The 27,381-nt window shown below is 41.0% G+C and overlaps 1 protein-coding gene across 1 annotated transcript in view; it reads right to left on the bottom strand.

Annotated features, from left to right (window-relative positions):
* Window positions 1-27,381, bottom strand: part of SMYD2 (SET and MYND domain containing 2) — a 275,842-nt gene that overhangs the window by 86,626 nt on the left and 161,835 nt on the right. Inside the window, exon 7 of the mRNA XM_053712488.1 lies at window positions 11,954-12,056. Coding sequence (XP_053568463.1) covers window positions 11,954-12,056 — 103 coding nt within the window. The remainder of the gene's footprint in view (window positions 1-11,953; window positions 12,057-27,381) is intronic.

Raw genomic sequence — 27,381 nt, 5'->3', positions numbered from 1 at the left:
GCATGCACAGTTGTAATGGTCTTAGATGAATGCGCGCAAAAGGAACTATGTCCATTGCCGCTACCATCAACCCGATCACTTCCATGCACTGAGCTATGGAAGGAAGAGGAACGGAATGAAGTATCCGACACGAGTCTAGAAGTTTTGTTTTTCTGGCCTCTGTTAGAAAAATCCTCATTTCTAAGGAGTCTATAATTGTTCCCAAGAAGGGAACCCTTGTTGACGGGGATAGAGAACTCTTTTCCACGTTCACTTTCCATCCGTGAGATCTGAGAAAGGCCAGGACGATGTCCGTGTGAGCCTTTGCTTGAGGAAGGGACGACGCTTGAATCAAAATGTCGTCCAAGTAAGGTACTACAGCAATGCCCCTTGGTCTTAGCACAGCTAGAAGGGACCCTAGTACCTTTGTGAAAATCCTTGGAGCAGTGGCTAATCCGAAAGGAAGCGCCACGAACTGGTAATGTTTGTCCAGGAATGCGAACCTTAGGAACCGATGATGTTCCTTGTGGATAGGAATATGTAGATACGCATCCTTTAAATCCACCGTGGTCATGAATTGACCTTCCTGGATGGAAGGAAGAATAGTTCGAATGGTTTCCATCTTGAACGATGGAACCTTGAGAAACTTGTTTAAGATCTTGAGATCTAAGATTGGTCTGAACGTTCCCTCTTTTTTGGGAACTATGAACAGATTGGAGTAGAACCCCATCCCTTGTTCTCTTAATGGAACAGGATGAATCACTCCCATTTTTAACAGGTCTTCTACACAATGTAAGAATGCCTGTCTTTTTATGTGGTCTGAAGACAACTGAGACCTGTGGAACCTCCCCCTTGGGGGAAGTCCCTTGAATTCCAGAAGATAACCTTGGGAGACTATTTCTAGCGCCCAAGGATCCAGAACATCTCTTGCCCAAGCCTGAGCGAAGAGAGAGAGTCTGCCCCCCACCAGATCCGGTCCCGGATCGGGGGCCAACATTTCATGCAGTCTTGGTAGCAGTGGCAGGTTTCTTGGCCTGCTTTCCTTTGTTCCAGCCTTGCATTGGTCTCCAAGCTGGCTTGGCTTGAGAAGTATTACCCTCTTGCTTAGAGGACGTAGCACCTTGGGCTGGTCCGTTTCTACGAAAGGGACGAAAAACAGAATTTATGTTTACCTGATAAATTACTTTCTCCAACGGTGTGTCCGGTCCACGGCGTCATCCTTACTTGTGGGATATTCTCTTCCCCAACAGGAAATGGCAAAGAGCCCAGCAAAGCTGGTCACATGATCCCTCCTAGGCTCCGCCTACCCCAGTCATTCGACCGACGTTAAGGAGGAATATTTGCATAGGAGAAACCATATGTTACCGTGGTGACTGTAGTTAAAGAAAATAAATTATCAGACCTGATTAAAAAAACCAGGGCGGGCCGTGGACCGGACACACCGTTGGAGAAAGTAATTTATCAGGTAAACATAAATTCTGTTTTCTCCAACATAGGTGTGTCCGGTCCACGGCGTCATCCTTACTTGTGGGAACCAATACCAAAGCTTTAGGACACGGATGAAGGGAGGGAGCAAATCAGGTCACCTAAATGGAAGGCACCACGGCTTGCAAAACCTTTCTCCCAAAAATAGCCTCAGAAGAAGCAAAAGTATCAAATTTGTAAAATTTAGAAAAAGTGTGCAGTGAAGACCAAGTCGCTGCCTTACATATCTGATCAACAGAAGCCTCGTTCTTGAAGGCCCATGTGGAAGCCACAGCCCTAGTGGAGTGAGCTGTGATTCTTTCAGGAGGCTGCCGTCCGGCAGTCTCATAAGCCAATCGGATAATGCTTTTAATCCAGAAGGAGAGAGAGGTAGAAGTTGCTTTTTGACCTCTCCGTTTACCAGAATAAACAACAAACAAAGACAAAGTTTGTCTGAAATCCTTAGTAGCTGCTAAGTAAAATTTGAGAGCACGAACTACATCCAAGTTGTGCAACAAACGTTCCTTCTTTGAAACTGGATTAGGACACAAAGAAGGCACAACTATCTCCTGGTTAATGTTTTTGTTAGAAACAACTTTTGGAAGAAAACCAGGTTCAGTACGCAAAACCACCTTATCTGCATGGAACACCAGATAAGGAGAAGAACACTGCAGAGCAGATAATTCTGAAACTCTTCTAGCAGAAGAAATTGCAACCAAAAACAAAACTTTCCAAGATAATAACTTAATATCAACGGAATGTAAGGGTTCAAACGGAACCCCCTGAAGAACTGAAAGAACTAGGTTGAGACTCCAAGGAGGAGTCAAAATTTTGTAAACAGGCTTGATTCTAACCAGAGCCTGAACAAAGGCTAGAACATCTGGCACAGCTGCCAGCTTTTTGTGAAGTAACACAGACAAGGCAGAAATCTGTCCCATCAAGGAACTTGCAGATAAACCTTTTTCCAATCCTTCTCGAAGGAAGGATAGACTCTTAGGAATCTTAACCTTGTCCCAAGGGAATCCTGCAGATTCACACCAACAGATATACCAAATTATGTGGTAATTTTTCTGGTTACAGGCTTTCAGGCCTGAACAAGAGTATTAATAACAGAATCTGAGAACCCTCGCTTTGATAAGATCAAGCGTTCAATCTCCAAGCAGTCAGCTGGAGTGGGTCGAACGGACCTAGAACAAGAAGGTCTCGTCTCAAAGGTAGCTTCCATGGTGGAGCCGATGACATATTCACCAGATCTGCATACCAAGTCCTGCGTGGCCACGCAGGAGCTATCAAAATCACCGACGCCCTCTCCTGATTGATCCTGGCTACCAGCCTGGGGATGAGAGGAAACGGCGGGAACACATAAGCTAGTTTGAAGGTCCAAGGTGCTACTAGTGCATCCACTAGAGCCGCCTTGGGATCCCTGGATCTGTACCCGTAGTAAGGAACTCTGAAGTTCTGACGAGAGGCCATCAGATCCATGTCTGGAATGCCCCACGGTTGAGTGACTTGGGCAAAGATTTCCGGATGGAGTTCCCACTCCCCCGGATGCAATGTCTGACGACTCAGAAAATCCGCTTCCCAATTTTCCACTCCTGGGATGTGGATAGCAGACAGGTGGCAGGAGTGAGACTCCGCCCATAGAATGATTTTGGTCACTTCTTCCATCGCTAGGGAACTCCTTGTTCCCCCCTGATGGTTGATGTATGAACTTGGCCCTCGCTAGCTGAGGCCAAGCTTTGAGAGCATTGAATATCTTCGGAGACAAGTCTGAATAGTCCCCATTCCACTGACTGAGCATGAACAGTTGTAATGGTCTTAGATGAATGCGCACAAAAGGAACTATGTCCATTGCCGCTACCATCAAACCTATCACTTCCATGCACTGCGCTATGGAAGGAAGAGGAACGGAATGAAGTATCCGACAAGAGTCTAGAAGTTTTGTTTTTCTGGCTTCTGTCAGAAAAATCCTCATTTCTAAGGAGTCTATTATAGTTCCCAAGAAGGGAACCCTCGTTGACGGAGATAGAGAACTCTTTTCCACGTTCACTTTCCATCCGTGAGATCTGAGAAAGGCCAGGACAATGTCCGTGTGAGCCTTTACTTGAGGAAGGGACGACGCTCGAATCAGAATGTCGTCCAAGTAAGGTACTACAGCAATGCCCCTTGGTCTTAGTACCTATGAGAAAATCCTAGGAGCAGTGGCTAATCCGAAAGAAAACGCCACGAACTGGAAATGCTTGTCCAGGAATGCAAACCTTAGGAACCGATGATGTTCCTTATGGATAGGAATATGTAGATACGCATCCTTGAAATCCACCTTGGTCATGAATTGACCTTCCTGGATGGAAGGAAGAAGTGTTCGAATGGTTTCCATCTTGAACGATGGAACCTTGAGAAACTTGTTCAAGATCTTGAGATCTAAGATTGGTCTGAACGTTCCCTCTTTTTTGGGAACTATGAACAGATTGGAGTAGAACCCCATCCCTTGTTCTCCTAATGGAACAGGATGAATCACTCCCATTTTTAGCAGGTCTTCTACCCAATGTAAGAATGCCTGTCTTCTTATGTGGTCTGAAGACAACTGAGACCTGTGGAACCTCCCCCTTGGAGGAAGCCCCTTGAACTCCAGAGAATAACCTTGGGAGACTATTTCTAGCGCCCAAGGATCCAGAACATCTCTTGCCCCAGCCTGAGCAAAGAGAGAGAGTCTGCCCCCCACCAGATCCGGTCCCGGATCGGGGGCCCGCATTTCATGCTGTCTTGGTAGCAGTGGCAGGTTTCCTGGCCTGCTTTCCTTTGTTCCAGCCTTGCATAGGTCTCCAGGCTGGATTGGCTTGAGAAGTATTACCTTCCTGCTTAGAGGACGTAGCCCTTGGGGCTGATCCGTTTCTGCGAAAGGGACAAAACTTAGGTTTATTTTTGGTCTTGAAAAGACCTATCCTGAGGAAGGGCGTGGCCCTTGCCCCCAGTGATATCAGAGATAATCTCTTTCAAGTCAGGGCCAAAGAGTGTTTTTCCCCTTGAAAGGAATGTCAAGCAATTTGTTCTTGGAAGATGCATCCGCTGCCCAAGATTTTAACCAAAGCGCTCTGCGCCACAATAGCAAACCCAGAATTTTTTCGCCGCTAACCTAGCCAATTGCAAGGTGGCGTCTAGGGTGAAAGAATTAGCCAATTTAAGAGCACGAATTCTGTCCATAATCTCCTCATAAGAAGAAGAATTACTAATAATCGCCTTTCCTAGCTCATCAAACTAGAAACACGCGGCTGCAGTGACAGGGACAATGCATGCAATTGGTTGTAGAAGGGAACCTTGCTGAACAAACATCTTTAGCAGACCTTCTAATTTTTTATCCATAGGATCTTGGAAAGCACAACTATCTTCTATGGGTATAGTGGCGCGCTTGTGTAGAGTAGAAACCGCCCCCTCGACCTTGGGGACTGTCTGCCATCAGTCCTTTCTGGGGTCGACTATAGGAAAACAATTTTATAAATATGGGGGGAGGTACTAAAGGTATACCGGGCCTGTCCCATTCTTTACTAACAATGTACGCCACCCGCTTGGATATAGGAAAAGCTTCGGGGGGCCCCGGGGCCTCTAAGAACTTTTCCATTTTACATAGTGGTTCTGGAATGACCAGATAATCACAATCATCCAAATTGGATAACACCTCCTTAAGCAGAGCGCGGAGATGTTCCAACTTAAATTTAAAAGTAATCACATCAGGTTCAGCTTGTTGAGAAATGTTTCCTGAATCTGAAATTTCTCCCTCAGACAAAACCTCCCTGGCCCCCTCAGACTGGTGTAGGGGCCCTTGAGAAACCATATCATCAGCGTTCTCATGCTCTACAGAATTTTCTAAAACAGAGCAGTCGCGCTGTCGCTGATAAGTGGGCATATTGGCTAAAATGTTTTTGATAGAATTATCCATTACAGCCGTTAAATGTTGCATAGTAAGGAGTATTGGCGCACTAGATGTACTAGGGGCCTCCTGTATGGGCAAGACTGGTGTAGACGAAGGAGGGGATGATGCAGTACCATGCTTACTCCCCTCACTTGAGGAATCATCTTGGGCATCATTTTTACTAAATTTTTGTATGACATAAAATACATATAGTTAAATGAGAAGGAACCTTGGTTTCCCCACAGTCAGAACACAATCTATCTGGTAGTTCAGACATGTTAAACAGGCATAAACTTGATAACAAAGCACAAAAAACGTTTTAAAATAAAACCGTTACTGTCACTTTAAATTTTAAACTAAACACACTTTATTACTGCAATTGCGAAAAAGTATGAAGGAATTGTTCAAAATTCACCAAAATTTCACCACAGTGTCTTAAAGCCTTAAAAGTATTGCACACCAAATTTGGAAGCTTTAACCCTTAAAATAACGGAACCGGAGCCGTTTTTATATTTAACCCCTTTACAGTCCCTGGAATCTGCTTTGCTGAGACCCAACCAAGCCCAAAGGGGAATACGATACCAAATGATGCCTTCAGAAAGACTTTTCTATGTAACAGAGCTCCACACACATGCAGCTGCATGCCATGCTGTCCTCAAAAACAAGTGCGCCATACCGGCGCGAAAATGAGGCTCTGACTATGATTAGGGAAAGCCCCTAAAGAATAAGGTGTCAAAAACAGTGCCTGCCGATATAATCATATCAAAATACCCAGAATAAATGATTCCTCAAGGCTAAATATGTGTTAATAATGAATCGATTTAGCCCAGAAAAAGTCTACAGTCTTAATAAGCCCTTGTGAAGCCCTTATTTACTATCTTAATAAACATGGCTTACCGGATCCCATAGGGAAAATGACAGCTTCCAGCATTACATCGTCTTGTTAGAATGTGTCATACCTCAAGCAGTAAGAGACTGCACACTGTTCCCCCAACTGAAGTTAATTGCTCTCAACAGTCCTGTGTGGAACAGCCATGGATTTTAGTTACGGTGCTAAAATCATTTTCCTCATACAAACAGAAATCTTCATCTCTTTTCTGTTTCTGAGTAAATAGTACATACCAGCACTATTTTAAAATAACAAACTCTTGATTGAATAATAAAAACTACAGTTAAACACTAAAAAACTCTAAGCCATCTCCGTGGAGATGTTGCCTGTACAACGGCAAAGAGAATGACTGGGGTAGGCGGAGCCTAGGAGGGATCATGTGACCAGCTTTGCTGGGCTCTTTGCCATTTCCTGTTGGGGAAGAGAATATCCCACAAGTAAGGATGACGCCGTGGACCGGACACACCTATGTTGGAGAAATTAGGTTTATTTTTTGCCTTGAAAGGCCGATCCTGAGGAAGGGCGTGGCCCTTACCCCCAGTGATATCAGAGATAATCTCTTTCAAGTCAGGGCCAAACAGCGTTTTCCCCTTGAAAGGAATGTTAAGTAGCTTGTTCTTGGAAGACGCATCAGCCGACCAAGATTTCAACCAAAGCGCTCTGCGCGCCACAATAGCAAACCCAGAATTCTTAGCCGCTAACCTAGCCAATTGCAAAGTGGCGTCGAGGGTGAAAGAATTAGCCAATTTGAGAGCATTGATTCTGTCCATAATCTCCTCATAAGGAGGAGAATCACTATCGACCGCCTTTATCAGCTCATCGAACCAGAAACATGCGGCTGTAGCGACAGGGACAATGCATGAAATTGGTTGTAGAAGGTAACCCTGCTGAACAAACATCTTTTTAAGCAAACCTTCTAATTTTTTATCCATAGGATCTTTGAAAGCACAACTATCCTCTATGGGTATAGTGGTGCGTTTGTTTAAAGTGGAAACCGCTCCCTCGACCTTGGGGACTGTCTGCCATAAGTCCTTTCTGGGGTCGACCATAGGAAACAATTTTTTAAATATGGGGGGAGGGACGAAAGGAATACCTGGCCTCTCCCATTCTTTATTAACAATGTCCGCCACCCGCTTGGGTATAGGAAAAGCTTCTGGGAGCCCCGGCACCTCTAGGAACTTGTCCATTTTACATAGTTTCTCTGGGATGACCAACTTGTCACAATCATCCAAAGTGGATAATACCTCCTTAAGCAGAATGCGGAGATGTTCCAACTTAAATTTAAATGCAATCACATCAGGTTCAGCCTGTTGAGAAATGTTCCCTGAATCAGTAATTTCTCCCTCAGACAAAACCTCCCTGGCCCCATCAGACTGGGTTAGGGGCCCTTCAGAGATATTAATATCAGCGTCGTCATGCTCTTCAGTATCTAAAACAGAGCAGCCGCGCTTACGCTGACAAGTGTTTATCTTGGCTAAAATGTTTTTGACAGAATTATCCATTACAGCCGTTAATTGTTGCATAGTAAGGAGTATTGGCGCGCTAGATGTACTAGGGGCCTCCTGAGTGGGCAAGACTCGTGTAGACGAAGGAGGGAATGATGCAGTACCATGCTTACTCCCCTCACTTGAGGAATCATCTTGGGCATCATTGTCATTATCACATAAATCACATTTATTTAAATGAATAGGAATTCTGGCTTCCCCACATTCAGAACACAGTCTATCTGGTAGTTCAGACATGTTAAACAGGCATAAACTTGATAACAAAGTACAAAAACGTTTTAAAATAAAACCGTTACTGTCACTTTAAATTTTAAACTGAACACACTTTATTACTGCAATTGCGAAAAAACATGAAGGAATTGTTCAAAATTTATCAAATTTTCACCACAGTGTCTTAAAGCCTTAAAAGTATTGCACACCAAATTTGGAAGCTTTAACCCTTAAAATAACGGAACCGGAGCCGTTTTAAAGTTTAACCCCTTTACAGTCCCTGGTATCTGCTTTGCTGAGACCCAACCAAGCCCAAAGGGGAATACGATACCAAATGACGCCTTCAGAAAGTCTTTTCTAAGTATCAGAGCTCCTCTCACATGCGACTGCATGCCATGCCTCTCAAAAACAAGTGCGCCACACCGGCGCGAAAATGAGGCTCTGCTTATGCTTTGGGAAAGCCCCTAAGGAATAAGGTGTCTAATACAGTGCCTGCCGATATTATTATATCAAAATACCCAGATAAAATGATTCCTCAAGGCTAAATATGTGTTAATAATGAATCGATTTAGCCCAGAAAAAGTCTACAGTCTTAATAAGCCCTTGTGAAGCCCTTATTTACGATCGTAATAAACATGGCTTACCGGATCCCATAGGGAAAATGACAGCTTCCAGCATTACATCGTCTTGTTAGAATGTGTCATACCTCAAGCAGCAAGAGACTGCACACTGTTCCCCCAACTGAAGTAAATTGCTCTCAACAGTCCTGTGTGGAACAGCCATGGATTTTAGTTACGGTTGCTAAAATCATTTTCCTCATACAAACAGAAATCTTCATCTCTTTTCTGTTTCTGAGTAAATAGTACATACCAGCACTATTTCAAAATAACAAACTCTTGATTGAATAATAAAAACTACAGTTAAACACTAAAAAACTCTAAGCCATCTCCGTGGAGATGTTGCCTGTACAACGGCAAAGAGAATGACTGGGGTAGGCGGAGCCTAGGAGGGATCATGTGACCAGCTTTGCTGGGCTCTTTGCCATTTCCTGTTGGGGAAGAGAATATCCCACAAGTAAGGATGACGCCGTGGACCGGACACACCTATGTTGGAGAAATATATATATATATATATATATATATATATATATATATATATATATATATATATATATATATATACACACACACACAAATGCAAAAAAAGTGGCACACACTACTATAGCAACTACCCGGTGCACTGCAAATAGAAAGTAGTATGTAGGTAGGATATCCAGATGCACACTTAGCCTCAGTGTTTAGAAGTATCCGGAAAGAAGCAGGCAACACAGGAATTTCATTCAAACGAAAAAGGCTTTATTCCAATCCTTGGAACAAACAGCAGGGCCTTAACCCATTATGGGTTAAGGCCCTGCTGTTTGTTCCAAGGATTGGAATAAAGCCTTTTTCGTTTGAATGAAATTCCTGTGTTGCCTGCTTCTTTCCGGATACTTCTAAACACTGAGGCTAACAGGCCCATTTATCAAGCTCCGTACGGAGCTTGAAGGGCCGTGTTTCTGGCGAGTCTTCAGACTCGCCAGAAACACAAGTTATGAAGCAGCGGTCTAAAGACCGCTGCTTCATAACCCTGTCCGCCTGCTCTGAGCAGGCGGACAGGAATCACCGGAAATCAACCCGATCGAATACGATCGGGTTGATTGACAGCTCCCTGCTGGCGGCCGATTGGCCGCGAGTCAGCAGGGGGCGGCGTTGCACCAGCAGCTCTTGTGAGCTGCTGGTGCAATGTTAAATGTGGAGAGCGTATTGCTCTCCGCATTTAGCGAGGTCTTGCGGACCTGATCCGCAGTGTCGGATCAGGTCCGCAAGCCCTTTGATAAATGGGCCCCATGTGTGCATCTGGATATCCTACATATATATATATATAAATATTTTAGACAGAGTGCACTCCAGAACGTGATCCGCAACAGCCTTGGGTGCTATTCAAAATCAGTATAGCAAGCAAACATGAAGCACTCCAAAGGTCTTATATATTTTTCACTTTATTGTGAACGTTTTCGGGCGTAAAATAGCCAACGTTCACAATAAAGTGAAAAATATATAAGAGCTTTGGAGTGCTTCATGTTTGCTTGATAGATATATATATATATATATATACACACATACAGTATATACATATACACACATACAGTATATACACATACACACACATATATATATATATATATATATACACATACAGTATATATACATACACACACACACACATATATATATATACACATACAGTATATATACACACACACACATATATATATACACATACAGTATATACATATACACACACACATATATATACACATACAGTATATATACACACACACACACATATATATACACATACAGTATATACATATACACACACACATATATATATATATATATACACACACATACAGTATATACATATACAGTATATACATATACACACACATACAGTATATACATATACACATATATATATATATATATATATATACACACACATACAGTATATACATATACACACACATATATATATATATATATATAAACATACAGTATATATATACACACACACACATATATATATATATATATATATATACACACACAGACATACAGTATATACATACACACACACATATATATATATATATATATATATATATACACACACACATACAGTATATACATACACACACATACAGTATATACATACACACACATATATATATATATATATATATACACATATACACACACACACACATACAGTATATACATACACACACACACACAGTCAATTCAGTAGCTCTATGCACTCACTGTTATTGGCTAATCTTTCTGGGTTATCTACTTAGTTAAAGGGACATGAAAACCCCCAAAAATATTTCATGATATAGGTGGAACATACAATTTATAAACTTTTGAGTTTACTTCTATTATCTAATTTGTTTCATTCTCTTAGTATAATTTGTTGAAGCAGCAGCAATGCACTACTGGTTTCTAACTGAACACATGGGTGAGCCAATGACAATCTGTATATATATATGCAGCCAAAAATCAGCAGCTAGAACCTAGGTCCTTTGCGGCTCCTGAGCTTACCGAGATAAACCTTTCAGCAAAAGGATACCAAGAGAAGGAAGCAAATTAAATAATAAAAGTACATTTGAAAGTTGTTTAAAACTGTATGCTCTATCTAAACCATAAATGTCTAATTATGGCTTTATTGTCCCTTTAATATGTAGACATACTTTGAAACGAAGAGGCACTCTCAGGGCTTGAAGTTTCAATGCATCTTCAACTTGTTACTTTCTTATTTATACATTAATTTGTCTGGTCAACGTTTCGATCTCTAGTCAAGACCAATTGTGTATCTTATGTTCAACTTATTTTCTCTGTTGTAGGATACCAAGAGAATGAAGAACATTTCATAACAGAAGTAAATTGCTCCATCCGAACCATAACAGTTTCATTGTGACTTTCATGTTTGCTTCAAGTTAGAGAATGTGTCATTGTGACTACTTAGAGGACATAAAGTAGCATTTCCATAGACCTGTACCTCTCCTATATATGCTGTATATTCAATAAGTAGTTTAAAGGGACATGAAACCCAAACATTTTCTTTTATGATTTAGAAAGAACATACAATTTTAAAAAAGGTTCTACTTTACTTCTATTATCTAATTTGCTTCATTCTCTTGATATTCTTTGCTGAAAAGCATATCTAGATAGGCTCATTAGCTGCTGATTGGTGGCTGCACATAGATGCCTCATGTGATTGGCTCACCCATGTACATTGCTATTTCTTCAACAAAGGATATCTAAAGAATGAAAAAAAATAGATAATAGAAGTAAATTGGAATGCTGTTTAAAATTGTATTCCCTACCTGAATCATGAAAGAAAAATGTTTGGGTTTAGTGTCCATTTAAGAGAAATTTTTTTTTTTTTTAATTTTACCTCATCTCCGGCAGAAATCTCCTGCACCGCCCGCACGTCAGCAGTTGTTCCTCTGTATGTGACAATTACATTGGGGCAGCAGCTGTGATTCATCAGTGCAACACTGCAAATAAAAAAGAGAAACAATCAGCATCTTTTAAAATGTTTTATGTTTTTTTGTTTTAAATTTAAGAACCAACTAGAACAAAAAAACAAAACAAAAGGTGACATGAGTGACATTCTGTGTGACATTATAGCTTCACACTATAAAGTGTTTAATCCCTAAAAGGCTCATAAAACTCAAAATGTAAATAAAATATTTAAAAGTGCTGCCATCTAGTGCTCTTTTAAATGTATAACATCCATGCAAAACTGCTGCCATATATTGCCGCAGTCACATGGGACGCTCCTAAGCTTATTTTCAACAAAGTATACCAAGAAAACGAAGAAAATGTAATAATAGAAGTAAATTGGAATCTTGTTTAAAATTGTAAGTCTGAATCACAAAAAAAAAAATAATTTAGCTTCATATCCCTTTAAAAGGGACTTGTAATTAACAACATCTTTTGTGCAGTCTTCTAACATAGCTCAGACTCTGCTGATCTGTTAATAAATTAAAATACATTAATGCCTTGTTTGATGCAATTGGTTTTTCTATTGTTAAAACTCTACCCATGCTATTTTAAACAGCTTTCCAATTTACTTCTATTATCAAATTTACTTTGTATTCTTGGTATTTGTTGAAAATTAAGGTCAGAAGAACTGGGAGCTAGCTGAACACATCTGGTGAGCCAATGACAATATGAATGTATGTGCAGCCACCAAACAGCTAGCTCCCAGTAGTGCGTTGTTGCTCCTGATTTTACCTAGGTATACTTTTAAATAAAGGATATCAATAGAACAAAGCAAATTTGAAATAGGAGTAAATTTGAAAGTTGTTCTAAGTCATAAACATTTAATTTTGACTTTACCGCCCACCTAAGCATTTAATTGGCCACTAGCAGGGTGCGTCAATCATCCAGATTGTATCCGATCGAGATGATTGCTGTCCGCCACCTCAGAAGTTAAGGAGCAGCGTTTCAGGCGAGAAACAGCTGCACCTGCAGCATAATAATTCTACCCCATAGTGTCAATATATTTACATTAGGTCTTTCAACTGAAGTAAAAAATACCTATGTTGTATGATTGTCTGGCATGCAGAATAAGAATCTCTCTAATTGCAAACAGCATTGTCTCCTCTAATCCTTTGATGAAAAAAAAACGATATCAACCGTATCTGTGCTAAGGTCAGCTGAGGAATGTAATGTACTCAGAATCACTGGAACAATTCCTTTTTATAAAAATGAGAGCTTCTCTGAGCTTTGAATAAAAGAATTATTTTGCCAGGCATTAGATTATTTTAATCCTTCCATCTCTCTTCACGGATATGCCTGGACTCCTTGCTTTTAACCTTGTACGCTGCCATATGGTCAGATACAGAACGGCTCTTTTCTGCTCTCCTGCACATAACAGCAATAAAGACATTGTGTAACCTTCCAAAATCAACACCAATGATGTATAATTAGGTCATCACAGACGAGCATTAATGTAATCAGCCTCACAGAGCTCAACTCTTCAGTTTGTTTGCAAGGGCGAGTAAAAAACTAACACACTTTCTAGTGCTACAATGCATTATAGAAGGGTGGCAATGTTATGGTTTGCACATTTTTAATGTTGCACAACACAAGCCGATTTTGCTACAACACAAAAAAAGTGTCAGCTTCAGTTTGATTCATTGTCACGATAAGTACTTAAAGGGACAGTCTACACCAGAATTTGTATTGTTTAAAAAGATAGATAATCCCTTTATTACCCATTCCCCAGTTTTGCATAACTAACAATGTTATAGTTATATTAATATATGTTTTACCTCTGTGATTCTTGTATCTAAGCCTCTGCAGACTGCTCCCTTATCTCAGTGCTTTTAACGGACATGCAGTTTAGCCAGTGCAGACTCCTAAATAACTCCACGGGGTGAGCACAATGTAATCTAATATGACACACATGAACTAGTACTGTCTAACTGCAAAACACTTTCAAAATGCTCTGAGCTAAGAGGTCGTTTTCAACGGTTTTGAAATCAGTTTGAGCTTTGCTAGGTTTAGCTTCTCAAAAATACCACTAAGGGAACAAAGCTAATTCAATAATAAAGGTAAATTAAAAAGTTGTTTAAAATTGCCTAGACTGTCACTTTAAAGGGCCAGTCAACATTGTTGTTAATGTTACATAATTCTTCCCTATGTGCAGAATTATGTAACATTAACCTAGAAATGCCTGTAAAAAAAAAAAAAGCCTCATATTAAAGATTTAACCCCCAAAACTTTTCTTCCTCGCCACCCTCTTTAGCTCTTTTCAAAAGCGCGTCACTGTCTTAAAAAAAGGGACAGTAAAGTGATCATTAGACTTTCATGATTTAGATAGAACATACAATTTTAAACAACTTTCCAATTTACTTCTTTTATTTAATGTGCTTCCTTCTTTTGTTAAAGGGACAGTCAAGTCCAAAAAAAACTAATTTTTCTAATAGGGCATGTAATTGTAAACAACTTTCCAATTTACTTTTATCACCAATTTTGCTTTGTTCTCTTGGTACTCTTAGTTGAAAGCTAAACCTAGGAGGTTCATATGCTAATTTCTTAGACCTTGAAGGCCGCCTCTAATCTAAATGCGTTTTGATAGTTTTTCACCACTAGAGGGCATTAGTTCACGTGTTTCATATAGATAACATTGAGCTCATGCAAGTGAATTTACCATGGAGACAGCTCTAATTGGCTAAAATGCAAGTCTGTCAAACGAACTGAAATAAAGGGGCAGTCTGCTGAGGCTTAGATACAAGCTAATTACAGAGGTAAAACGTGTATAATTATAACTGTTCGTTATGTAAAACTGGGGAATTGGTAATTAAGGGATTATCTATCTTTTAAAACAACAAAAATTCTGGTGTTGACTGTCCCTTTAACCTTTGCTGAAAGGTTTATCTAGGAAAGCTCAGGAGCAGCAAAGAACCTAGGTTCTAGCTGCTGATTGGTGGCTGCATATATACACAGATTGTCAGTGGCTCACCCATGTGTTCAATTAGAAACCAGTAGTGCATTGCTGCTCCTTCAACAAAGCATACGAAGAGAATGAAGCAAATTTGATTATAGAAGTAAACTGGAAAGAGAACGAAGAGGTATATACATTTTGGGGGTTTAAACCTTTAAATATGCCTCATTATTTACAGGCACCACTAGATTAATGCTATATAATTCTGCAAATAGTGCAAAATTCTGTAATATTTATAACATTGACTGGCCCTTTAACAACCCAAAACACATTTTTGGGAACTTTTCAATTGAAAACTTGGTTGCAACTGTGGTTTCCAGTGGTCAGATCCATTTTGGTTGTGCTTCCCATATTGTCTGAAACCGAGTTATCGAGAGCCAATATTGGAAAGATTGTGGTTGAAATGACAAATGGTTTAGTAGACCGTGTGACCTCTTTCTAAAAGCTGACCTTGTTTCTAATCTACAAAATAAATGCTTTACACATTTTAGGAGGGGGGGGGGGGGTCATTAAAACTAAAAAATGTTTATTCAAAATTATACATTGCAATGCTCTATTTATTTTACCTGCTTTTCCTGTAATTTAAAATTGTAGATGTTCCCACACCCCTGAGAGAAGCAGCAGTAAACTATGTAGAATGTAGGAAACTGTAGGAAACTTACATGCTGTACAGTGATTGGTTAATATGTGCAGAAGCTATATACAGGCATATCTCTGAGATGTTAAGCGTGTGTATTCATGTGTTTATATGGGTATAAATATTAGAAAAATGGTGCCAATAGACAGAGGGTTGCCACAAACCTTAAATTTGTAAAAACAAAAAATATCTGCAAATCGCAATATATATATTTTATTACTATTATTATTTTCCACAGAACTTAGTGTGTTGCACTTTCACAAGAATAATTGTGGCTCTGAAAAGAACTGATTGTGGCTTTGGCAGCTTAATTTCGCATTTGTTAGGGAACATAAAAACCAAATGCACATATCTAAAATTATATATATATATATATATATATATATATATATATATATATATATTACATACACATACATACATACATACAGTATCTCACAAAAGTGAGTACACCCCTCACATAAATATTTTATTATATCTTTATATGTGACAAAACTGAAGAAATTACACTTCGCTACAATGTAAAGTAGTGAGTGTACAGCCTGTATAACAGTGTAAATTTGCTGTCCCTTCAAAATAACTCAACACACAGCCATTAATATCTAAACCGTTGGCAACAAAAGTGAGTACACCCCTAAGTGGAAATGTCCAAATTGGGCCCAAATAGCCATTTTCCCTCCCCGGTGTCATGTTACAATATCTTAGGTGTGAATAGGCAGCAGGTGTGTTAAAATTGGTGTAATCACTCTCACACTCTCTCATACTGGTCACTGGAAGTTCAACATGGCACCTCATGGCAAAGAACTCTCGGAGGATCTGAAAAAAAGAATTGTTGCTCTACATAAAGATGGCCTAGGCTGTAAGAAGATTGCCAAGACCCTGAAACTGAGCTGCAGCACGGTGGGCAAGACCATACAGCGGTTTCACAGGACAGATTCCACTCAAATTAGGCATATCCAGAGGTTGTCTTTGGGAAATAGACGTACGAGTGCTGCCAGCATTGCTGAAGACGTTAAAGGGGTGGGGGGTCAGCCTGTCAGTGCTCAGACCATACGCCGCACACTGCATCAAACTGGTCCGCATGGCTGTTGTCCCAGAAGGAAGCCTCTTCTAAAAATGATGCACAAGAAAGCCTGCAAACAGTTTGCTGAAGACAAGCAGACTAAGGACATGGATTACTGGAACCATGTCCGTGGTCCGATGAGACCAAGATAAACGTATTTGGTTCAGATGATATCAAGCGTGTGTGGCGGCAACCAGGTGAGGAATACAAAGACAAGTGTGTCTTGCCTACAGTCAAGCATGGTGGTGGGAGTGTCATGGTCTGGACCTACATGAGTGCTGTCGGCACTGGGGAGCTACAGTTCATTAAGGAAACCATGAATGCCAACATGTACTGTGACATACTGAAGCAGACCATGACCCCCTACCTTCGGAGACTGGGCCGCAGGGCAGTATTCCAACATGATAACGACCCCAAGCACACCTCCAAGACGACCTTTGCCTTGCTAAAGAAGGACTGGCCAAGCATGTCTCCAGACCTAAACCCTATTGAGAATCTGTGGGGCATCTTTAAACGGAAGGTGGGGGAGCGCAAGGTCTCTAACATCCACCAGTTCCATGATGTCGTTATGGAGGCGTGGGAAGAGGACTCCAGTGGCAACCTGTGAAGCTCAGGTGAACTCCATGCCCAAGAGGGTTAAGGCAGTGCTGGAAAGTAATGGGGCCACACAAAATATTGACACTTTGGGACCAATTTGAACATTTCCACTTAGGGATGTACTCACTTTTCTTGCCAACGGTTTAGACATTAATGGCTGTGTGTCGAGTTATTTTGAGGGGACAGCAAATTTACACTGTTATACAGGCTGTACACTTACTACTTTACATTGTAGCAAAGTGTAATTTGTTCATATTTACAAAAATGTGAGGGGTGTATTCACTTTTGTGAGATACTACATACATTATATATATACACACACACACATATATACATACACACATATATATAAATAGACATACATACACACACATACAAACACACACTTAAAAACATACCCACACAAAGGTGCACTCTCATATCTTGTTTCACAATAGCCAGGTTGCCATAGACATTTTAACACCAATAGCAGAATAAGCAGAAGAAGGGGCACTAGCTGTGCCGAAACGTCACTAAAATAAATGTGAACTTTGTGGACTCAAGACCAATGAGGGCTGATTCTGCTATTGATATATGACATCAATACATTAAACAAATTCAAAATCATACACAGAATGCTCATTTGTGCTGGCCCTAGTAAGATTTCCTAAACCGTCTGAGAATGAGGTGACTAGATGCACCCACACGTTACCTTTTATGTGCCCTTTCCGGATTTACATACAGTTCCTAGAGATGAAGTAGTTAGTACCCTATATGGTATAAAAATAATTCAAAAGTACTGTTTTACTGTGATCATGACCTGTAAGATACACGTCACTATTGGCACAGGAAATGAGTGCAAACCTGTATTTAAAATGATCACTCAATTGATGTGAACAACATGTAAATGAACCAGGCCTTTACATTTCCACTAGAATCTTGCTCAAGCTTGTAGAAATCCCAGTTCTCGACAAACTGGCTTTAATTAGGGGTCACATGACCTGAACCCGTCACAGGAAGTAGGCAGAGTTGCACTGCCCACAATTTTTATTACTATTTAAACTTGGTAGATGGATTTATTTACAAGTTACAAAGAAACCCTGAAAATGGTTTCAACTTTGTTATGCAATTATTACTGCAGAAGAAGACATACGTGAAACACCACACCTGCTGTCACACAACCAATTGAGAGAAGGCTCTGTCAATCACCCTGGTCAGATTAGTCTGGGGTCATTTTAAACCACCAGCTCAGAAAGTGGCAGAGAGGGTAAAGGGACATGAAACCCAATTTTTTTTCTTTCGTGATGTAGATACAGCATGTGATTCCAAACAACTTTCCAATGTACGCCTATTGTCTAATTTGCTATGTTGTCTTGCTATCCTTTGCTGAAAAACACACCTAGGTAGGCTGAGGAGCAGCAATGCACTACTGGGAGCTAGCTTCTGATTGGTGGCTACATGTCATGTACACCAGATGTTCACTAGATGTGTTCCGCTAGCTTCCTGTAGTGCAAAGCTGCTCCTTCAACAAAGGATACCAAGAGAATGACACAAATTGGAAAATAGACCAACATTGTAAAGTTCTTTAGAATTTCATGCTCTAGCTCACTGGTTTTCAAACTTGTCCCCAAGCCTCCCCAACAATCCAGGTTTTCAGGATTACCTTGGATGAGAGCAGGTAAAATAACCATGTTTACTAATCAGCTAATTATTTCACCTGTGCTCTAGTTCAGATATCCTCAAAATGTGGCCTGTTAGGGAGGCCTGAGGAAAGGTTTGAAAACCAGTGCTCTATCTGAATCATGAAATATCATTTTGGGATTCCATATCCCTTTAAAGGGACACTCAAGTCAAAATTTAACATTCATGAATCAGATAGAGAACGCATTTTAAACAACTTTCCAATTTACTTCCATTAACAAAATGTGCACAGTCTTTTTATATTTACACTTTATGGGTCCCCAGCTCCTACTGAGCATGTGCAAGAAGTCACAGAATATATGTATATGCATTTATGATTGGCTGATGGCTGTCACATGATACAGGAGGAGTAGAAATAGACATAGCTTTGAAATTTGTCAGATAAAAATCTACTACTCAGTTGAAGCTCAGACTAAGTTCTATTGCATAGTTTTTTTAATCATAAATTTGTTGATTATGCAAATCTACTGTATTTACTGGTACTTTAAGAAGCCGCACAAGAACTCCAAAGCAGCATCTGCAGTTTGATAAATGAAGCCCTATGTCACCTACACTGACTACTTATTTTAGCTGAATCTGCACTAGGGAGAAAAAAAACACCAAGGACAATTTGCCTGGAGACCAAGTGTCCCCAGGGATTCAGCTCAGGACTTAACATGAAGTTTATTTATTCAGAACTCCAAAACTGGTTCAAAATAGTAGCGTAGCAAGTTTTTCAAGAAAACTATGTTTAAAGGGGACATAAAACCCAATTTTTTTCTTTCATGATTCAGATGGAAAATACAATTTTAAACAACTTTCCAATTTACCGCGATTGTCAAAATGTCTTTGTTTTTTGTTATCCTTTGTGGAAAAGCAGGAAAAAAAATCAGGAGTGTGTGCACGTGTCTTCAGCACTAAATCACAGCAGTTTTGCACCAATGTTATACATTAGCAAGAGCACAAGATGGCCACACTATTTCCTGTCATGTAGTGCCTCACCCATGTGCACGCTACCTATCCAGATATCTCTTCAGCAGAGAATAACAGAAGAACAAAGCAAATTTGATAACAGAAGTAAATTGGAAACTTTCTTAAAACTGTATTTTCTAGCTGAATCATGAAAGAACATTTTTGGGTTTCATATCCCTTTAAAGTTGATTGAAATGAAGACTATACAGCGTGAACCTTTTTTGCGCATCACTACACAGAATCTACAGCTGGCTGTAGTGAAAGCACCACATAGAAATATTAAGGGCCAAAATACTAGTGGAGTGCTAACCGTTACGCACAAGCGATAAGGGGTTTATCGCAGGCGTTTGTGCATGTCGGGTTTACCGATGGTATTACAAGTTTAACGCAAACGCGATCACTTGAGTGCAATCGCGATTTACACTAGAATGATTACTGCATCCTCAGAGCTCTGGTAAACATTTTCACAAAACAAAAAGTTGCACAAAAGCACATCAAAAATACATTACAAAGTATAGATACAGTCATACTAACACCATCTAATAAACATTATTGCACACATAAGGTTTAAGGGCTCAAAGATATTGGGTGTTAGAAAAATAAAATAAAAAATGCAGGCAAAGGGCTTTAACATAGATATACATCTCTAAAGATGTGTGTGTGTGTGTGTATATATATATATATATATATATATATATATATATATATATATATATATATATATATATATATATATATATATATATATATATATATATATATACACAGGTGGCCCTCGTTTTACAACGGTTCAATTTACACCGTTTCAGAATAACAACCTTTTTTTCCAGTCATGTGACTGCTATTGAAAAGCATTGAGAAGCAGTGCATTTATTAAAATAGCCAGTAGGTGGAGCTGTCCGCTTGTGTTGCAGCAAAGCCAAGCAAGCTGAAATTAATCAGTTTAACCAGACCTGATCTATCAAGCAGATTTCAAAGGAACAAAATCTTCCTGTCTATAAATGAGTCCATATTGGAATGCATAGAAAGAACTGTTTGCAAAAAAATGCAAGTGAAGTCTGTGTTGTGTGATTATTTTATTAGGTTTATAATGCTGTTTAGCAAATGTTTTTGTTCATTTAACTTAGTTTAATACAACACACAGAGAAAGTCCAGCACTCACTCACAAGCTCTCAGCTAAGATTAAAAGCAAAACTGGAAGGGTTAGTTACTGCCTCTGGCCAAATGGGGACAAGCTCAGGTACCACGCAAAGTTCCTTCCAAAACCTGGGTCCCTAAACCAGCCAAAACAATGTAAGCTCTCAATCAAACAAACTGGGAACAAGCGAATGGTGCACAGGCTTATGTAATCACCCTAGACCACTGGTTTTCAAACCTGTCCTCAAGCCTCAACAGTCCAGGTTTTCTGGATTACCTTGGATATGAGCAGGTAAAATAACCATTTTATTAATCAGCTTATTGTTTCACCTGTGCTCTAGTTCAGATATCCTCAAAATGTGGCCTGTAAGAGAGGCCTGAGAACAGGTTTGAAAACCAGTGTCCTAGACTCTCAGATTGGACTGGGTACACATCCCATGACCCTGCAACATGCTCAGCCCTGGGTGCTCAATGGCACTCACAGGAAGCTGTGCTGTCCCCAGAGTCACAGGCAGTTAACTGCCGACAGGTCTGGGTGCAAGGCCCATAGGGAAAATTACAAAACAAATTAATACAACACAGAGAGAAAGTCCAGCACTCACTTACAAGCTCTCAGCTAAGATTAAAAGGAAAAATGGAAGATAGTGATTACATAAGCCTGTGCATCCTTCACTTGTTCCCAGTTTGCTTGAGAGCTTGCATGGTTTGTCTGGTTTAGGGACCATGACGTGGTACCTGGGCTTGTCCCATTTGGCCAGATGCGGTAACTAACTCAACTCCTAATCTGAGCACAACCGAACGAGCGCAAAAAGCTTACTTCTAGTGCAGTTAACGCATGAGCGAGAGCGTTAAATATCGCTTCTAAATTGGGACATGTGTGTGCTCCATTCCTTTATAAGACAAAGCTATATGAATGAATGGAATCAAGCGAAAAGTAAAGGTCTAGGGAGTCTGAATTTGCAGCAATCACCTGGAACCCAATTTTCTCTTCCGATTCTATATAGGTCAATCATCTCAGTTCACAGTAACTGCTGCTTATCTCTCAACATTTACCGGAGGCTTTCTGGGATGTAGGAGGTTAAAGAGCTTGTGGAAAGTGGCCTGCTCGCATTTTGTGGGCGCGGTCATGTCAGGAAAGTGGGGCCACATGTCCGCTGTGGATGTGCTTGAGCAAGCTGAGTGAAGGTAACAGGCCAGAACTCCCAACCCATTACAATGCCACGGGATAAGGGACAGTTGGGAGGTATGTGCAGATATGAGCAAAGTAATAAGACACAATTTTAGACAAAAAAAAAAAAAACACAACATGGTAGCTCTCCTGGTGTGTGACTTTCAAAGGGACACTAAAGTCAAAATACTTTCATAATTCAGATAGAGCATGCAGTTTTACCAGACTTTCCAATTTACTTCAAAATATAACATTTTGAAGTCCTTTTTATATGCACAATTCTTACTGAGCATGAGCACAATTTTACAGTAAATAAGTATACTAGTCAGTGATTGGCTGATGGCTATCACATGATTAAAAAAATAATCTACTGCTTATTTGAATTTCAGAGTAAGTGCTATTGCATCGTCTTTTTATTATGCACTTGCTAATTATGCAGTTCTACTGTAGTTAAAGGGACACTGAACCCAATTTTTTTCTTTTGTGATTCAGATAGAGCATGACATTTTAAGCAACTTTCTAATTTACTCCTATTATCACATTTTCTTCATTCTCTTGGTATCTTTATTTGAAAAGTAAGAATGTAAGTTTAGATGCTGGCCCATTTTTGGTGAACAACCTGTGTTGTCCTTGCTGAGTGGACAGCACCAATAAACAAGTGCTGTCCATGGTCTGAACCAAAAAATAGCTGGCTCCTTAGCTTAGATGCCTTCTTTTTCAAATAAAGATAGTAAGAGACCTAAGAAAAATGTATAATTTGAGTAAATTAGAAAGTTACTTAAAATTGCATGCTCTATCTGAATCATAAAAGAAAAAAAAATTTGGGTTCCGTGTCCCTTTAACCCTTTCAGTGCTAATGACGGCTCTGAGCCGTCAGTTTCTCACTCTGGTGCTAATGACGGCTCAGAGCCGTCATGAGCACTCTCCCACCTTGAGGGAGATCTGGGGGCTCCTTACTGCTCCTACCCCGGCGATTGTGCCTGTAGAGTGACAGCCATCGCCGGGGCTTCACATGATGCGCGGTGACGTCACGCGCAATTAACGCGATGACGTCACCGCGCAACTTTATTTATACTTAACAATGTTAAGTATAGGAGGAGGGGGCATGCTGCTTAGAAGCCTGTATCTCAGGCATCTAAGCAGCTACAGACCCCCAAGACCCACTGTTGGAAAGGCAATCGCCTAACCTTTCCAACAGTGTAAGTCTTGGGAGTCTGTAAAAAAAAAAAAAAGTTAAAAAAAAATAATAATTCAAAAATAAAAAAAATATAAAAACAGAATTTATGTTTACCTGATAAATTACTTTCTCCAACGGTGTGTCCGGTCCACGGCGTCATCCTTACTTGTGGGATATTCTCTTCCCCAACAGGAAATGGCAAAGAGCCCAGCAAAGCTGGTCACATGATCCCTCCTAGGCTCCGCCTACCCCAGTCATTCGACCGACGTTAAGGAGGAATATTTGCATAGGAGAAACCATATGGTACCGTGGTGACTGTAGTTAAAGAAAATAAATTATCAGACCTGATTAAAAGAACCAGGGCGGGCCGTGGACCGGACACACCGTTGGAGAAAGTAATTTATCAGGTAAACATAAATTCTGTTTTCTCCAACATAGGTGTGTCCGGTCCACGGCGTCATCCTTACTTGTGGGAACCAATACCAAAGCTTTAGGACACGGATGAAGGGAGGGAGCAAATCAGGTCACCTAAATGGAAGGCACCACGGCTTGCAAAACCTTTCTCCCAAAAATAGCCTCAGAAGAAGCAAAAGTATCAAACTTGTAAAATTTGGTAAAAGTGTGCAGTGAAGACCAAGTCGCTGCCCTACATATCTGATCAACAGAAGCCTCGTTCTTGAAGGCCCATGTGGAAGCCACAGCCCTAGTGGAATGAGCTGTGATTCTTTCGGGAGGCTGCCGTCCGGCAGTCTCGTAAGCCAATCTGATGATGCTTTTAATCCAAAAAGAGAGAGAGGTAGAAGTTGCTTTTTGACCTCTCCTTTTACCTGAATAAACAACAAACAAGGAAGATGTTTGTCTAAAATCCTTTGTAGCATCTAAATAGAATTTTAGAGCGCGAACAACATCCAAATTGTGCAACAAACGTTCCTTCTTTGAAACTGGTTTCGGACACAGAGAAGGTACGATAATCTCCTGGTTAATGTTTTTGTTAGAAACAACTTTTGGAAGAAAACCAGGTTTAGTACGTAAAACCACCTTATCTGCATGGAACACCAGATAAGGAGGAGAACACTGCAGAGCAGATAATTCCGAAACTCTTCTAGCAGAAGAAATTGCAACTAAAAACAAAACTTTCCAAGATAATAACTTAATATCAACGGAATGTAAGGGTTCAAACGGAACCCCCTGAAGAACTGAAAGAACTAAGTTGAGACTCCAAGGAGGAGTCAAAGGTTTGTAAACAGGCTTAATTCTAACCAGAGCCTGAACAAAGGCTTGAACATCTGGCACAGCTGCCAGCTTTTTGTGAAGTAACACAGACAAGGCAGAAATCTGTCCCTTCAGGGAACTTGCAGATAATCCTTTTTCCAATCCTTCTTGAAGGAAGGATAGAATCTTAGGAATCTTAACCTTGTCCCAAGGGAATCCTTTAGATTCACACCAACAGATATATTTTTTCCAAATTTTGTGGTAAATCTTTCTAGTTACAGGCTTTCTGGCCTGAACAAGAGTATCGATAACAGAATCTGAGAACCCTCGCTTCAATAAGATCAAGCGTTCAATCTCCAAGCAGTCAGCTGGAGTGAAACCAGATTCGGATGTTCGAACGGACCCTGAACAAGAAGGTCTCGTCTCAAAGGTAGCTTCCAAGGTGGAGCCGATGACATATTCACCAGATCTGCATACCAAGTCCTGCGTGGCCACGCAGGAGCTATCAAGATCACCGACGCCCTCTCCTGATTGATCCTGGCTACCAGCCTGGGGATGAGAGGAAACGGCGGGAACACATAAGCTAGTTTGAAGGTCCAAGGTGCTACTAGTGCATCCACTAGAGCCGCCTTGGGATCCCTGGATCTGGACCCGTAGCAAGGAACTTTGAAGTTCTGACGAGAGGCCATCAGATCCATGTCTGGAATGCCCCACAGCTGAGTGACTTGGGCAAAGATTTCCGGATGGAGTTCCCACTCCCCCGGATGCAAAGTCTGACGACTCAGAAAATCCGCTTCCCAATTTTCCACTCCTGGGATGTGGATAGCAGACAGGTGGCAGGAGTGAGACTCCGCCCATAGAATGATTTTGGTCACTTCTTCCATCGCTAGGGAACTCCTTGTTCCCCCCTGATGGTTGATGTACGCAACAGTTGTCATGTTGTCTGATTGAAACCGTATGAACTTGGCCCTCGCTAGCTGAGGCCAAGCCTTGAGAGCATTGAATATCGCTCTAAGTTCCAGAATATTTATCGGTAGAAGAGATTCTTCCCGAGACCAAAGACCCTGAGCTTTCAGGGATCCCCAGACCGCGCCCCAGCCCATCAGACTGGCGTCGGTCGTGACAATGACCCACTCTGGTCTGCGGAATGTCATCCCTTGTGACAGGTTGTCCAGGGACAGCCACCAACGGAGTGAGTCTCTGGTCCTCTGATTTACTTGCATCTTCGGAGACAAGTCTGTATAGTCCCCATTCCACTGACTGAGCATGCACAGTTGTAATGGTCTTAGATGAATGCGCGCAAAAGGAACTATGTCCATTGCCGCTACCATCAAACCGATCACTTCCATGCACTGTGCTATGGAAGGAAGAGGAACGGAATGAAGTATCCGACAAGAGTCTAGAAGTTTTGTTTTTCTGGCCTCTGTCAGAAAAATCCTCATTTCTAAGGAGTCTATTATTGTTCCCAAGAAGGGAACCCTTGTTGACGGAGATAGAGAACTCTTTTCCACGTTCACTTTCCATCCGTGAGATCTGAGAAAGGCCAGGACAATGTCCGTGTGAGCCTTTGCTTGAGGAAGGGACGACGCTTGAATCAGAATGTCGTCCAAGTAAGGTACTACAGCAATGCCCCTTGGTCTTAGCACAGCTAGAAGGGACCCTAGTACCTTTGTGAAAATCCTTGGAGCAGTGGCTAATCCGAAAGGAAGCGCCACGAACTGGTAATGCTTGTCCAGGAATGCGAACCTTAGGAACCGATGATGTTCCTTGTGGATAGGAATATGTAGATACGCATCCTTTAAATCCACTGTGGTCATGAATTGACCTTCCTGGATGGAAGGAAGAATAGTTCGAATGGTTTCCATCTTGAACGATGGAACCTTGAGAAACTTGTTTAAGATCTTGAGATCTAAGATTGGTCTGAACGTTCCCTCTTTTTTGGGAACTATGAACAGATTGGAGTAGAACCCCATCCCTTGTTCTCTTAATGGAACAGGATGAATCACTCCCATTTTTAACAGGTCTTCTACACAATGTAAGAATGCCTGTCTTTTTATGTGGTCTGAAGACAACTGAGACCTGTGGAACCTCCCCCTTGGGGGAAGCCCCTTGAATTCCAGAAGATAACCTTGGGAGACTATTTCTAGCGCCCAAGGATCCAGAACATCTCTTGCCCAAGCCTGAGCGAAGAGAGAGAGTCTGCCCCCCACCAGATCCGGTCCCGGATCGGGGGCCAACATTTCATGCTGTCTTGGTAGCAGTGGCAGGTTTCTTGGCCTGCTTTCCCTTGTTCCAGCCTTGCATTGGTCTCCAAGCTGGCTTGGCTTGAGAAGTATTACCCTCTTGCTTAGAGGACGTAGCACTTTGGGCTGGTCCGTTTCTACGAAAGGGACGAAAATTAGGTTTATTTTTTGCCTTGAAAGGCCGATCCTGAGGAAGGGCGTGGCCCTTACCCCCAGTGATATCAGAGATAATCTCTTTCAAGTCAGGGCCAAACAGCGTTTTCCCCTTGAAAGGAATGTTAAGTAGCTTGTTCTTGGAAGACACATCAGCTGACCAAGATTTCAACCAAAGCGCTCTGCGCGCCACAATAGCAAACCCAGAATTCTTAGCCGCTAACCTAGCCAATTGCAAAGTGGCGTCTAGGGTGAAAGAATTAGCCAATTTGAGAGCATTGATTCTGTCCATAATCTCCTCATAAGGAGGAGAATCACTATCGACCGCCTTTAACAGCTCATCGAAC

Source organism: Bombina bombina, chromosome 4, assembly GCF_027579735.1.
Source record: "Bombina bombina isolate aBomBom1 chromosome 4, aBomBom1.pri, whole genome shotgun sequence".
In the NCBI taxonomy this organism is placed as follows: Eukaryota; Metazoa; Chordata; class Amphibia; order Anura; family Bombinatoridae; genus Bombina; species Bombina bombina.
The sequence above is the reverse complement of the archived record's forward strand: the minus strand, read 5'-3'. Positions and strand labels throughout refer to the sequence as shown.